At 43.5% G+C, this 14,261-nt stretch overlaps 1 protein-coding gene across 1 annotated transcript; it reads right to left on the bottom strand.

Annotated features, from left to right (window-relative positions):
• Nucleotides 1–11,066: 11,066 nt before the first annotated feature.
• Hmgb2 (high mobility group box 2) lies at nucleotides 11,067–13,055 on the bottom strand. Its single transcript, XM_059244338.1, has 4 exons — nucleotides 12,887–13,055; nucleotides 12,296–12,441; nucleotides 12,040–12,214; nucleotides 11,067–11,594 (listed from the first exon to the last, which is right to left on the bottom strand). Exons 1-4 carry the CDS (start codon nucleotides 13,034–13,036, stop codon nucleotides 11,436–11,438), a joined length of 630 nt encoding a protein of 209 aa, XP_059100321.1. The 5' UTR covers nucleotides 13,037–13,055; the 3' UTR covers nucleotides 11,067–11,435.
• Between the last annotated feature and the right edge of the window lie 1,206 nt (nucleotides 13,056–14,261).

Raw genomic sequence — 14,261 nt, 5'->3', positions numbered from 1 at the left:
TTTTCGTATTTGACTTGGTGGTTATCAACCTGCTGTGTCTTTATTTAATTCGACATCTTTCTGAAGCACTGCCACAGGTCTTTAGCCAAGGTGGCCTTCCTTCAGTCATGCTGCTTGTTTGAAAGGTGAATTTCAACACATTTAGTGCCTCTTTCATTTCTCAGTATACTTTTTGAGAGCTTATAGTGAAATTTATACGATGGTAACAATGGATGGACCGTCACCTGGATGGGGGATACCTCTATCACTCAGAAATGAATTTCTGGGCTGCCATTGACTATGAAGTTGAATGATATATGGCTGAAAGAAGTACAGTGGGGACCATCTCAAGGCCGTTCCATAGGGCTTGAAGATTCTGTGGCATTAACTCGCTTGCCTGCTGGTATTCTCAACGCCCTCGCTCACACCAACTTCTAGGCTAGCAAAGGGGGTCTTCCTACTAAGAAAAACTGCCCACCTACATTTTGCATCTACATTCCCCAGTATCTGTCACTCTCGAAAACCGGAAGTAATTCTCAGTTTGAAACTTGAAAAGGGAGTGATGGGCAGAATAACAACACAATAAGTCCAGCGTCAACAACTTAGGGTTGGTTCTGAGGAAGGAATTCCGAAGCCCTTGTTAGCTATAAAGCCTTAGAAAGCTGTGGTACAGCCTAAGCTGTGAAATCAAGATGAGCTGACACTTGTCTTCATCCAAATGAAATTCCATGCACATTGTTTTTTAATTTAAGAAAATTAGCATCGAAGAACACAGATCATCAACAAATGTGAACTACGTTCCGTTAAGTTAGGTGTTAGTTCTGTAGGGTTTCTTAATTTCTTTTTTAGGAATTTTTTTTAATATTTACCAGTTAAATGATTTAATTTGAACATTCATTTAAGACAATACCTACTTTAAGAGAACCAAATGTTGCAAATTTTAATTTCTAAGAAGTCTTCTCTTACCCAAAAAAAAATTAAAATGTCTACATTGAGTGCCAAAAAAGAAAAGCAATGTGATAATTTGGGGACAGGTAAATTAAGCGTTTTTGATCTTATAATCATGATATCATTACAATGAAAGAAATTCACAAACTACTGCCAGAAGGAAATATTTTTAATTAAAGCTTAAAAACGGAAAAAAAAAAAAAAAGGCCTACATTTGTTTAGAAGAAAAATCTACAATTTTTTTTCTTCCAACTTTAGTTCTTCAATTTGGACAGTAAAACTTAAACATCCTGAGCAGAGTTTTATTTATAATTTTGAATTGTCAGTTTGTATTTTGCTACTGATCTGTGATCAACTATTTAAACTTTCATCTCTAGGGACATTTAAAAAATGCATTTATATGCTCATATAATTGCAAATAAATCAACTATAAAAAGGAAAATAAGAGAATTGGTAATTACTTGTGTTTGAAATTAACACTATTTTCCATGTTGAATAGATAATAACCTTGTATCTATGCATAGGCTAAGAAAGGTTGCACATGAACTGTGCATGTAATTTTATGGGTAAATTAAATTGTTTTTAGTACAATTCGTTAGGACACTGTACGGACATGATTCTATATATTGAAATCAGAAACCTTACCACACATGAAAACATCAGAAGCTCCCGCCATGATGACTATTTTGTACTTTAGGCTGCTTTGGAAATAATCCCCATATCCTTGCTTTGTAAGTTGATAATACCACTATGCATTTCTACACATTTTATAAATTTGATTTATGCAGATTTTGATACACTGTATGTTTCTGTAGAAATTGTACAAATAATCAAAATTTTATTAGGGTAAACTTGAGAAGCTTATGTATATCTTAATTCTGGGTTGCTTGTTTTTTAGGTGAGAAAAAATAAAATATTGTATTTTAATCCGTAGCTTTTCAGTACTTGTAATCATTTCTATATATAATTGCACACTTAAACAATTAACTCGGGCTTTTTATTCACAGGATATAGTGTCAGTAGCTGAAATATTACAAACTATAGTTATTAGAGGAATGTGTGCCTGAGTGTTTAGAATCCTGCTGTATGTGATAAATACCTACCTGTAGAATGGGAACATGAAGATTTCTTTGTACAGCCTTTCAGGTTGCTTGTCTCTAGCACTTTGTTAAGTCACGTAGCTAATGGTAAACAACAGTCTCGGGAATGGGCACCTTTCTTGGCAGTGTCTACTAGTAGGAAATTGCCAATTGACAGCAAAAATATTTTTAAATCAGAACCAACACATCAGCAAACGGAAAGAAGCCAAGAGGGTGGAAGTCTACCAAAATAAAACCAGAAGTAGTCCATAGGACTTTTCGAAACAAACCGTAGCAAAAGATGACACAGATGTAAACACTCAAAGTAAGTGCCTACTTAAAGACTGTCTCACAGGGACCTTGGACTATTTTTCATTTCTAAACAGAAAATGATTGGGGACAGGCCTCATACAAAAGCAGGACATATGACGGGACTCTGAGCTCATGGGACCTCACGGACTTTGAACCAACAGCTAGGGAGCCTGCTTGGGACCGACCTAGGCCGTCTGCATGTGTGTGACAGTTGTGTAGCTTGGTCTATTTGTGGGGCTCCCAGCAGTGGGATCAGGACCTGTCCTTGGTGCTTGAACTGCCTTTTGGGAACCTGTGCCCCATGCTGGGTTGCCTTGCCCAGCCTTGATGCAGGGAGAGGAGCTTGGTCCTGCCTCAACTTGATGTACCATGCTTTGTTGCTGGAGATGGAGGAGTGGGTGGAGAAGGGGTAAATGGGAGACGGGAAGAGAAGAGGGAGAGGAAACTGGTAGGTATGTAAGATAAATGAAAATTTTTAATTAATATAAAACATGTATGAACATCGCCAAAATCCTGAAGTAGGAGGCTAATTTCCAACAGCTCCAAATGAGCAATTTTTGTCATGGTGATGTCACAGGGAACACAGCCTCATGGACAGGTCAGACTTGGTAGAAACAATATGGCACTTTCATCTTTGTTTTCAAGACATAGTTTTACTTTTAACCCAGTGACTGAGACAGTGTCTGAGAGGTTGTAAGTTTTTAGTAACCTGGGGTGTGTATGAAAGGAGATCTCTTCTCCATAGAGTCATGAGCAAATGGATGAGTAGGTATAGGTCTCAGTAGTGGACAGTGCCTGTTGTGACATCTGAATAGCAGGATTGCAGAGACAGGTGCAGAGTCTGCTGACAGTGTGTGAACACAGACAGACACTGCATGCCTGGAACCCCAGCACTCAGGAGGCTGGGACGGAAGATTGAGAGTTCCAGGCCAGCTTGCGTTATACAGCAAGACCCTCTTTGAGAAACAGACCATGCAACCATGAGAAAATAAGGCCAGGGGCTGTAGCTTGTTAAAGAGCTTGCCTAGCGTGCACAAGGCCTTGGGATCAATCCCATGCGCTGCTAAACGAGTCAATAAATCGGAAAGACACATAAAGCAGTTGTTTTGCCGGCTGCAGCATGCTTATAATCCTATCATGTGGGAGGCAGGAGGACCAAGAGTCAAAGTCATCTTCAGACTAGCCTGGTCTACATGAAATCCTGTTGGCAAATACATATATAAATAAAGTAAATGTCAAGGTTAAAAAAAAAAAAAAAAGCAGGGCATGGTGGCATATGCAGATTTATGTTTGTGTCCTGGTCTACATAAGAGTGTTCTGGGACATCCAGGGCTATATACTGTCTAAAAAAAAAAAAGCAAACAAGGAAATCCACATACAATTCAGTGAAAAACAAGGCTGTATCTGGCCATCAGATACCTAGATGGGCAAAAGTTTGGGTACATGAAAATTATTCCACATGGGTGCATCTTTAAAAGGATGAATCTAAATAAAGAACCAGACAGAAGTTGAAATGGTTTGTGGGGACCCTTATCCTTGAGACTAGAGATTAAATAAAGGCTACTCTAGATTAGATAAAGCAATGTTAGTCGGGCAGTGGTGGCACCAGCCATTAATCCCAGCACTCAGGAGGCAAAGGCAGGTGATCTCTGAGTTCTAGGCCAGCCTGGTCTACAAATCAAGTTCCAGGACAGCCAGGACTGTTACACAGAGAAACTCTGTCTTGAAAAACAAAATAAAACAACAACAACAAAAAGAATTGTTTTATAATTCTCTTTAAGATTTTTGAATTGTCCATAACTCAGGTTAGTAGATTTTGGTTTTTTAAGTGACTCAGGCCTCACGCCTCCCTCTGAGCAGAGCTGCAGCAGAGGGCTCCTTAATTTTTATAGTGGAGGATGTTACAATCTGCTCTATTAAATGGTAGTATAACATAGTGGAGTCCAGCATTTATCTGTTTGAACTTCTGCTACAGACTACCTTGTGTGAATGATTTCAGCTGTATAGTACAGTTTTCTTATTTACAGTGCTTGCTTTTTAGGATTATTAGGGTTAAATGAATTAATATGCCTAAAGTACTTATATAAAGTTCCCAGCACATGATCAAGGTTATTAACATAAATGTTACTAGTTCTGATTTTCAAAGACTGCTACAGTGCAGACCCCAATAAAAGCAATGTGTGAATGGATGTATATATTTTGTTTCTGATATTATGACCCATAGTTTACCAGTGAATTGAAGCCTGAAGTTAAAGAAGATGCACGTGAAGCCAGGCAGTGGTGGCACACGCCTTTAATCCCAGGACTCAGGAGACAGAGGATCTCTGAGTTTGAGGCCAGCCTTGTTTACAGACTGAGTTCCAGGACAGCCAGGGCTACACAGAGAAACCCTGTTTGGAAAAAACAAACAAACAAAAGCAGCAGCACATTGAATGATTACCACAGGGAAGAAATTGCTACATCTGCTTCCGGCCAATCACACAACCTGTGTAGATGTGGCTTTCAATGGTAGTTTAAATGAAGTTTCATCTGGACTTTTGATAATGGTAGACACTAGCTTTATTAAGGATTAAGTGCCCCAAATAAAACTTTTAGTAGAGAATTGGATGTACTGATTGGTATTGCATTTAACCTGCTACCCCTAACAACCTTAAAATGACGAAATATACGGGCAACTGTCTCAGGAACTGCAGCAGGCAAGGCACACTATTTAAAAGAAGAAACAACGGGGCTGGAGAGATGGTTCAGTGGGTCAGAGCACTGGCTGCCCTTCCATAGGACGTGGGTTCAATTCCCAGCACTCACATGGCAGCTCACAGCTGCCTGTAACTCCAGTTCCAGGGGATCTGGCACCTTCACACATACAGGCAAAACATCAATGCACATAAAAATTTTTAAATCTTAAAAAAGAGAGAGAGACAAACACAAGGTGAACCCCATGTTTACCATGTCTGTCTACCTGGGAGATGAATGGAGAGCAAGAATGATCCTGCTGAGCTGAGAGAGAGTGGGAGTCTACCACTGCAGCAGAAAGAAAAAAATGGCTAAATGCCTATTAGTAGAGTGGATAAAGATGACATAATTATGTTTTGTTTTTTTGTTTGTTTGTTTTCGAGGGAGGGTCTCTCTATATAGCCCTGGCTGTCCTGGAACTCACTGGGTAGACCAGGCTGGCCTCCAACTACTCAGAGATCCTCCTGCTTCTGCCTCCCAAGCGCTGGGATTTAGGGTGTGCACCACTACACCCAGCTGACACAATCATATAATGTAATGTTATACAATGAAGAGCATGAATGAACTAGTCATAAGTTTTAATGATACTGTATTAAGTGACAGGGGCAAATCCTAGGGGACTTCTACTCAGCACGTTTTATAAATATCAAAAGTAACTTAGATAGGCAGCAAGTTGCACACATATAAATATAAAGGAAGTCATTTGTCCACGGTGAGTTTCCTGTCGGAGTTAAGGATAACAGGATGCTATATTATTGGCTATTGTCCTCAAACTGGTTCTGTATAGTACAAGATTTCTTTGAATTTCTCATCTTTCCACATTCACCGGTGGCCCAAGGGTTAAATTTTACCAAGAGGCTATGCTATATGCCTTGCCTACTGTTACCCAACCAGTGAACAACAGAGCTGCTCTTCCCAAAGCTAAGCTCCTCTCTGCTGCTTAATTTCTTTTACAGTCGTGGTTTTATATATTTGTATTGCATGTTCTCAGGTGGTTTTGTATAAGCCACCTCTTGTTTATTGGTAATGTGGAAAATCAAAGAACGCATGGATGTGAATTGATGAATGATTAGCTGTTACCTGAACCAGAACCTAACTACAGGCTGGGCATGGCAGCACACACTTTTAATGCTATCACTCAGGAAGCAGGCAGTCTCTTGAACTGGAAGCCAGGCTGGTCTAATGTCCAGGCCAGCCAGGGCTACATACTAAGACACTCACTGTCTTAGTGAGGAAAGGAGACTGGATAGGTGATAGAAGGCCATTTTCAGTTCTAAAATTTGGTCAATCAGTTTGAAATTCAATACTACTGGGCACCTAAGGTATTCTTTACTTTTACATTTTTTTCTAATTATTATTAGTTTATGTACATAGGTGTTTTCTCTGCATATGTCTATACACCACATGCTTTCCTGGTGCCCAAGAAGTCAGAAGAGGGCATCAGATCCCCTAGAGCTGGAGTTACAGACAGCTATGGGCCAGTATGTGGGTGCTGGGAATTGAACCCAGGTCCCCTGCAAGAGCAGCCATTGCTCTTAACAGCTGAGCCATCTCTCCAGCCCCTGATTTTTCACTTTTAAAGTGAACATTCTAATTGTGCTATTTTTACAGATGTGCTAACATGCTGAAGCTGACCAAGACGTGATCAAGGCCCAGGAACATAATGAGTGAGGTTCACTGAACCCCCAGAAAATGTCTTTTACCTTTGTTGCAGCGTAAGAACCATCACAGAAGTGGCAAATTGGTGACCCTTGCCACAGCTGTTTTTTTTTTTACCCTAAAATGTGAATGGCAATATTTAATTCTGATTTTAGTTTTTAAAACTTAAGATTTCTGATTCTATTGGAAAATGTGGGAGATCTATGAATTCTATACCATTTCTACCCAATAAAAGTTAAAAACAGCCGGGCTGTGGTGGCGCACACCTTTAATCCCAGCACTTGGGAGGCAGAGCCAGGCGGATCTCTGTGAGTTCGAGGCCAGCCTGGGCTATCAAGTGAGTTCCAGGAAAGGCGCAAAGCTACAGAGAGAAACCCTGTCTCGAAAAACCAAAAAAAAAAAAAAAAAAAAGGTTAAAAATAGTGGCCCTCCCATTTATCTTAACATTTGTGTTTGCAAATACGCACAGAACGTTTTGCCCATCAGATACCGCAATATAGAGTAAGAGTTAGTGTACAGGCCTTCTTCACACCTCATCACTTCCGGCCCTTTCCCGTTTAGCTCTGTGCCTTGCAATTCCTATCAACCAACAAATCAATCTCTAAAATGGCATCTCTACTGGAAATCGCATGAAAAACTAATCTAAAACTAGCTCACTTCTAGAAATAGTTTCACTTTTAAAAATAAATTTTATGAAAAAAAAATAAATTTTATGACATGCTCTAACAGTTCCTTTACTTCTTTTTAGTGTGTAAACAATCAGAATACATTTTAATACCTCAGAAACCAGCTAACTTATATACAATATGAAGTAATTTCACCGGTTTGGAACACTTATCCCCACCTCTTTCCCCAAAAAAATCTGAATGTCTACGCACAGGGACCACAAGTGGGAAAAACTTACAGCTTCAATTTGACAGCAGAAGAACAAAGTCTTCATAAAACTACAACTGCCACCTATTTTCTCTCCTATGCAGAATCTAGTGTGTCTAAAACACAAAAACAGGAAGGGTACTAGGAAAAGGGAGGAAGATGCAATGAGAAAGGAATCAGTTAACAGTCCATGTGACATGAAGTTGAAGGGGAACCAATTAAAATAAGCAAAACAAAAGGTGGACAGGGACCTTTGGTTTGGTCCCTATGGGATGGCAGTGTGCAGACCACATTAAGTACAAATGATGTACGTACATGAAATTTGCATGTGAAAACCCATTGCTTTTTATTCTCCCTTAAAATTGTGTCACCACTAATTGTGATAAGGGATTCCTGAATTTCTAATTATGTTCCTTTTTCCTCTTGTTATTCCGAGAAACACAACTATTTTGCCGGGCATGGTGGCCCACACCTTTAATCCCTTTAATTAGAAGGCAGAGGCAAGCAGATCTGTTAACTTGAAGCCAACCTGGTCTACAAAGTGAGTTCCAGGCCAGGGTTGTTACACAGGGAAACCCAGTCTTGAAAAAAAGAATAAATAGCCGGGCAGTGGTGGTGCACACCTTTAATCCAGCACTTGGGAGGCAGAGGCAGGCAGATCTCTGTGAGTTCGAGGCCAGCCTGGTCCACAGAGCAAGATCCAGGACAGGCACCAAAACTACACAGAGAAACCCTGTCTCAAAAAAAGTTTTTGCAAAACATTTCATGGCATATGAAGTAACGGGAAGCAGATTTTTTTTTTTTTTCCAAGATGGGGTTTTTCTGTTCTCCTGGATTTGCTCTATGCACCAGGCTGGCCTTAAACTCAGAGAGATCCACTTGCCTCTGCCTAGGCTTAAAAGCGGGTATCACCAGGCCCAGTAGGGAAGTCAGACTTAAGATTTATTTACTACTTATAGTAATACTTTTTTTTTTTTTTTTCTGAGACAGGGTTTCTGTGTTGCTTTAGTGCCTGTCCTGGATCTCGATCTGTACACCAGGCTGGCCTCGAACTCAGAGATCTGCCAGCCTCTGCCTCCCGAGTGCTAGGATTAAAGGTGTGCCACCACCACCAGGCTAGAAGTATTTTTTTGGCCAATGAGATGGCACAGCAAGGTGCTCATTGTCAACCAAGCTTGACAGCTGGAGTTCGGTTCCACATGGTAGAACAAAACCAACTATAAATTGTGGACACTAACAAGTATTCGGTGCCCTCCACACACATGCCCCTGTGCACACTTAAAATGTCTTTGCAAGTGACCATGACACACATGTGGAGGTCAGAAACAACTTTCTCAGTTCATCCTGGGAACTGAACTTAGATCATTAGGCTTAGGCAGCAAGTGTGTTATTACCTGATGAACTATCTCCCCAGAATTCCTTTTCTCTTTTAGATACCAAAGGACAAGTGCCTTTAGTCTTTGGCTGAGATAGGGTTCAAAATTTACACATTTGACTATATTCAAATAAGTCTATGCATTAAAAGAGGATGGCAGGGCTGGAGAGACGGCTCAGAGGTTAAGAGCACTGGCTGCTCTTCCAGAGGCCCAAAGTTCAATTCCTACAACCACATGGTGGCTCACAACCATCCCGTAATGAGATCTGGTATCCTCTTCTGGTGTGCAGGCAGAACACCGTATACATAAACAAATCTAAAACATTTTTAAAAAAAGGATGCCAAACACACACACACACACACACACACACACACACACACACACACACGCCACTTCCCCTAATACACAAAAAATTAAAGAGCAATGAGACAAAAGGTCACAACAAAGAAAACATCCTGAAGTGTTAAAAAAAAAAAAGTAAAGTTCTCAAAATTATACATGTGAGACATAATAACAAAGACTATGAAATTTGAGACCTATATATTGATGGAACAGAACAGGTTCTACACAACTGTTGCTGTGACATATACTACACTACTTAGAGCAGTTTTTCCAGGCTTCATATTGAGTTAACAAAGCCTGTGAGCAGTTTCTAACACATTTGGGGGGTGAGAGACTAAATAAATGCCATCTATAGTCAGTCCAGGGGTACAGCACGCCTAAGGCCCTGGGTTCAATCTCTAGCACTGCCAAAAGTAAAAAAAAAAAAAAAAAAAAAAAGGTTTAGATTATTCTAAGTAGCAAATTCTATGTATTTATACCTTTTAGCCCAGCTATTCCTTAAAGAATTTTTTTTCACATAAAAATAGCCATAGCAATGTTCTTAAAGTGTGGCAGGGAGCTACAATGATAGTGAAAACAGTACTTGTTAAGAAGGAAAAACTTTAGCAAACTAGTTAAATTACAGGCTATTCAATGGAAGAGTATGCAGACATTAATTTAAAAGGGGGGGGGGGCTGGAGAGATGGCTCAGCAGTTATGGGCACTGACTGCTCTTCCAGAGGACCTGAATTCAATTCCCAGCACCCACATGGCAGCTCACAACTGTCTGTAACTCCAAGATCTGACACCTTCACATGGACAGACATGCAGACAAAACACCAATGCACATACAAAACAGCTGCTGTAAGAACTCTTTTCACTTGTATAATACTGATGCCATATATTATGCTCACATTCTTGACTGTTCCTAGATTAGTCTTGAGAACCTAAAGCTGAAAAGGAATGTAATCATGCTTACTATAATCCTTACACTTTGTACCACAGAAGCATTTACTTTTCGAGGTATCTCCCTATATACACAACCAGGGTAGGCCCTAACTCCCAATCCTCCTGCCTCTTACCTTGCAACACTAGGATTACATATACCTGTGACCACCACACTCAGTCTGGTATGACCTACTTTTAACATCTTTACACACTTGCAAGTAGTAGCTGGTCCAGAACAGCCTTCTTCCTATCCTCATTCAAATCATTTCATAACTTACTTTCAGGACTTTAAATTTTGGTACAAGCTAAAATACCTATCCACCTCAAATCCATACCAACATTCAAAATAACTAAAATCCCACCTCAATATCTAATACATTATCCAAAATATTTTAATATACTAAATCACCCAACACCTGAAGTTAAGAACAACACACACATTTGAATGGATTTTTGGACTTGTAATTGTCACTGAACTGTTTGAAAGCTTTATATCCCTAATACTTAGCTTTAACCTGTTGCTAATAATTATGCCCTAACTTATGTTCATTAAAAGGAAAAAAAATCAGATGAGATCGGGCGCGTTCAGGGTGGTATGGAGGCAGAGCCAGGAGGATCTCTGTGAGTTCGAGGCCAGCCTGGGCTACCAAGTGAGTTCCAGGAAAGGCGCAAAGCTACACAGAGAAAAACCCTGTCTCAAAAAATGGGGGGGGGGGGGGGGGGGGGGAGATATATCAGAGAAACTAATGAATCAGCAAAAAAGATCAAAAGCTTAACTGCAGAAAACAGACTGACAGGGCCCCAATTGTTTAAGAGAAATATATGAATACAAACACAATGCAATATACATTATTTTATTACAAATTTTTTAAAAAAACAAAATGCAACATCCTAAAAAAAAAAATTTACTGGTAATACAAATTCCTATTAAGTTTGCTGTGCTACTATAAGAAATTAAAGAAACCATTAAATATTTAGGAACATTCAACACCAAAAGCTTTAAATCTAACTGTACGTTGTAGCCCCTGAAAAAGCTACAAACTCCTTTTTTTTAAAAAAAGTATTTTCTCTACAAAGAATCTCATCAGCTATACAAAAATCTGTACAGTTTTTATACTGAAGCTAATGTTGAGCTGCACTTGAATTTCACATTCTTAGCAAAATAATTGCCTGAGCACATACACGCCACACATTTTAGGACAGCCGTTTATTCTTCATCTTCATCCTCCTCCTCATCATCTTCGTCTTCCTCCTCCTCCTCTTCTTCCTCATCTTCTGGTTCATTCTTCTTCTTTGAGCCTGTTGGCCTACCAGGACCCTTCTTTCCTGCTTCACTTTTGCCCTTGGCACGGTATGCAGCAATATCCTGAAATATTGTCAAAGTAAGATCAGCATCCGGTGTCATTGCTCAAGTGTGAAAAACCACTTAAATGTAAACAACCTAAAACTGACCAATAACCTTATTAGCTGGGAATAAGACCACCACAGGTATGAGAGCATTTGTTCCTTTTAATCAGATAAAGTGCGAGCTGCCTTAGATCAGTGAGTGCTTTTGCTGACAATGCCCATCTATTTTGTAAGATCACCCCTTTCCATCCCACCTTATTTTTAGACACAACTACCTAAAATATAGTTGGCACTCTAAAACAGATTTACACAACTTTGAGTGGATAGGCAGAATTTACAAGGGCTATAAAGGCTAAATCAAAACAAAGTTTATCTCATCTGTAGTGCTAAAGTTTCATAACTGACAACCAGTTTCTGAAGCTCATGTATACACCTAAGTTTTTAAAGGTCAAAAGGCACCGTACCTTTTCATACTTCTCCTTTAGTTTAGCTGCTTTCTGCTCATAGGGTTGTTTATCTTTGGCAGACTGTTCAGACCACATCTCACCCAATTTTTTTGCAGTATCTCCAATAGACAGGCCTGGGTGTTCACTTTTGATCTTTGGACGATGTTCAGAGCAAAACAGGAAGAAGGCAGACCTGAAAGGAAGCAATAGAGTTAACAAACAGAGAAGGGAGCAAAGGCGAGAGACGGTTTGCTTAGTTTTGAGATCAACTCACGGCGGTCTTTTTGGAGCATTAGGATCCTTTTTCTTTCCTTTCTTATCACCTTTGGGAGGAACATAATTCTTCATCTCCCTGTCATAACGAGCTTTGTCGCTCTTGGCCAAATCTTCGAACTTCGACTTTTCCTTTGCGGACATGGTCTGGGGGGGGGAGAGGAACCCGAGGAAACCGGCACATTTTTAAGCTCTTGGCCATACATTATGAATAATAAAGCCAATAAACCGGGCCAAATTGTAACACTCTTGGCCGTCCCAGACACACACACACACAAACACACAAGAAGCAAGGGACTAGGTCAGCAACACTTTCAGCTCTTGGTTAGCCGTCCCGCCCAACAAATACATTTCCGCGACCGGGGCGCACCGCGCTTTGGCAGTCTTTAAATACCTAACTCGGTCACCGGGGTAGGGAAGCCCGCACACTTCCTGGTTTCCCCGCCCCCCCGGCCCAGCCAGCCCGCCCCCCGGGGGAGGGGGGGGAGCCTGGGCTGCGTGGGAATCCCGCTCGCTGCCCCGCTCGTCCACCAGCTCGCCCGCCCTCCCTCCCCTCTTCCCTCCCCCCCTCCCGCCCTCCCCGGCGGCTCACCTTCCATCTCTCCGAGCACTTCTTGGAGAACTCGGCGAAGTTGACCGACGAGTCCGGGTGCTTCTTCTTGTGCTCCTCCCGGCACGTCTGCACGAAGAAGGCGTACGAGGACATCTTGCCCCGCGGCTTGTTGGGGTCTCCCTTGCCCATGCTGACGGCGGCGGCGGCGGCTAAACCTGCTGCTGCTGCAGCGGGGAGGGAGGAAAGCCGTGGCGTGGCGGCGCGGGCCCCGCGGGAAAGGAGGGGCGCTGGAGGGGACTGGGGGGGGGGGGGAGAACGCTCCCCTCCGCTCCGCTTCCCGCCCAAACCCGCGCCCCGAGCGCCTGCTCGCCCCCCCCTCTTCCTCCCGGCGCGCGTGCGCCCCCGTCCCGCCCGGCTCCGACCCGCCGCGGCCCCACGCGCGGCCCCGACACCCCCCCCACCACCCCCAGCCCCCGAGACCGAAAAGCCGCCCGCCCGCCTGCCCGCCCGCCCCCGCGCCGACGGAAAAAGCCCCGCGCCTGCCACGCCGCGGGCCCCACATTGAATGTTTTAGAAAAAGAAAAACCGCGCGGCCGCCGGGTCTAAGAGAGCTTCCCGCCCGACCTCCGCCGTCCCGGCCCCGGCCTTCACCACCCCCCGCCCCGAGTCGGTCGGCCCGCCCGCTAGCTAGGCCGCCCGCCGCCCCGAAGCCGCCGCGGCCAGAGGCCCGGACACACGTCCCCGTCTCCGCCGACAGGCCCGGGCCGTCGTGCCCGAGGGCTCCCGGCCGCCCCTTACCTGGCGCGAGCGCTTCCCTCCGAGCCCCGACAGGAGAGAGAGAGAGAAGAGAGAGAGCGCAGACTTCCTTCCCCAAGCTCCGGCGAGAACTGGTTCCCCGCTAACGCAATCCGCAGCCTCTTGTTTTTGCAGACTTCTCCGCTCCACGGCAACTTGACCGGACCCAGCCGCCGGCCACACCTCCTCCTCGCTGGTTGGCTGTCGGGAGGATTCAAACCGCGAGGAGTCCCCGCCCACCCGCGGCGGAGGCTCCTGATTGGTCGGCGCCCCGGCGTGGGGGGTCCCGCCCTCGGGCCCCTGCCTAGCAGGTTCGGTGGGTCTCCCAGGTCGTTAACTCCCAGACCCGTTGGAACCGGTCTAGGGAGGAATGTGCTGCTCGACCCTGATTGGCGGCAGGAAAAAGCGTTTGAAAAGTGGCGGGCCCGCCGCTGATTGGCCGGGACTGTAAACAGGGGGTGTGGCTGGCCCGAGGCGGGGTGGGGGGGGAAGGGGGGAGGGAACGGCCCCGCCAGATTTAAAACTATGTCGGGCGGCTTTAGCGCCAACTTCTTCAGGTGTCAAAGATGGCGGCCGCTCTTGCGGTGGCCCTGAGGTGACTAACGACGCCGGGCCTTGC

This window comes from Peromyscus eremicus, chromosome 17 (genome assembly GCF_949786415.1).
Source record: "Peromyscus eremicus chromosome 17, PerEre_H2_v1, whole genome shotgun sequence".
Classification (NCBI taxonomy): Eukaryota; Metazoa; Chordata; class Mammalia; order Rodentia; family Cricetidae; genus Peromyscus; species Peromyscus eremicus.
The sequence above is the reverse complement of the archived record's forward strand: the minus strand, read 5'-3'. Positions and strand labels throughout refer to the sequence as shown.

Excerpts from the sequence above, each read along its gene's own strand:
- Hmgb2 (XM_059244338.1), bottom strand. The coding sequence starts at position 13,036 with ATGGGCAAGGGAGACCCCAACAAGCCGCGGGGCAAGATGTCCTCGTAC. Across the intron at positions 12,442-12,886 it reads AGTGCTCGGAGAGATGGAAG|ACCATGTCCGCAAAGGAAAA; the intron begins GTGAGCCGCCGG and ends TCCCCCCCCCAG. Across the intron at positions 11,595-12,039 it reads TAAAGGAGAAGTATGAAAAG|GATATTGCTGCATACCGTGC; the intron begins GTACGGTGCCTT and ends ACAATATTTCAG.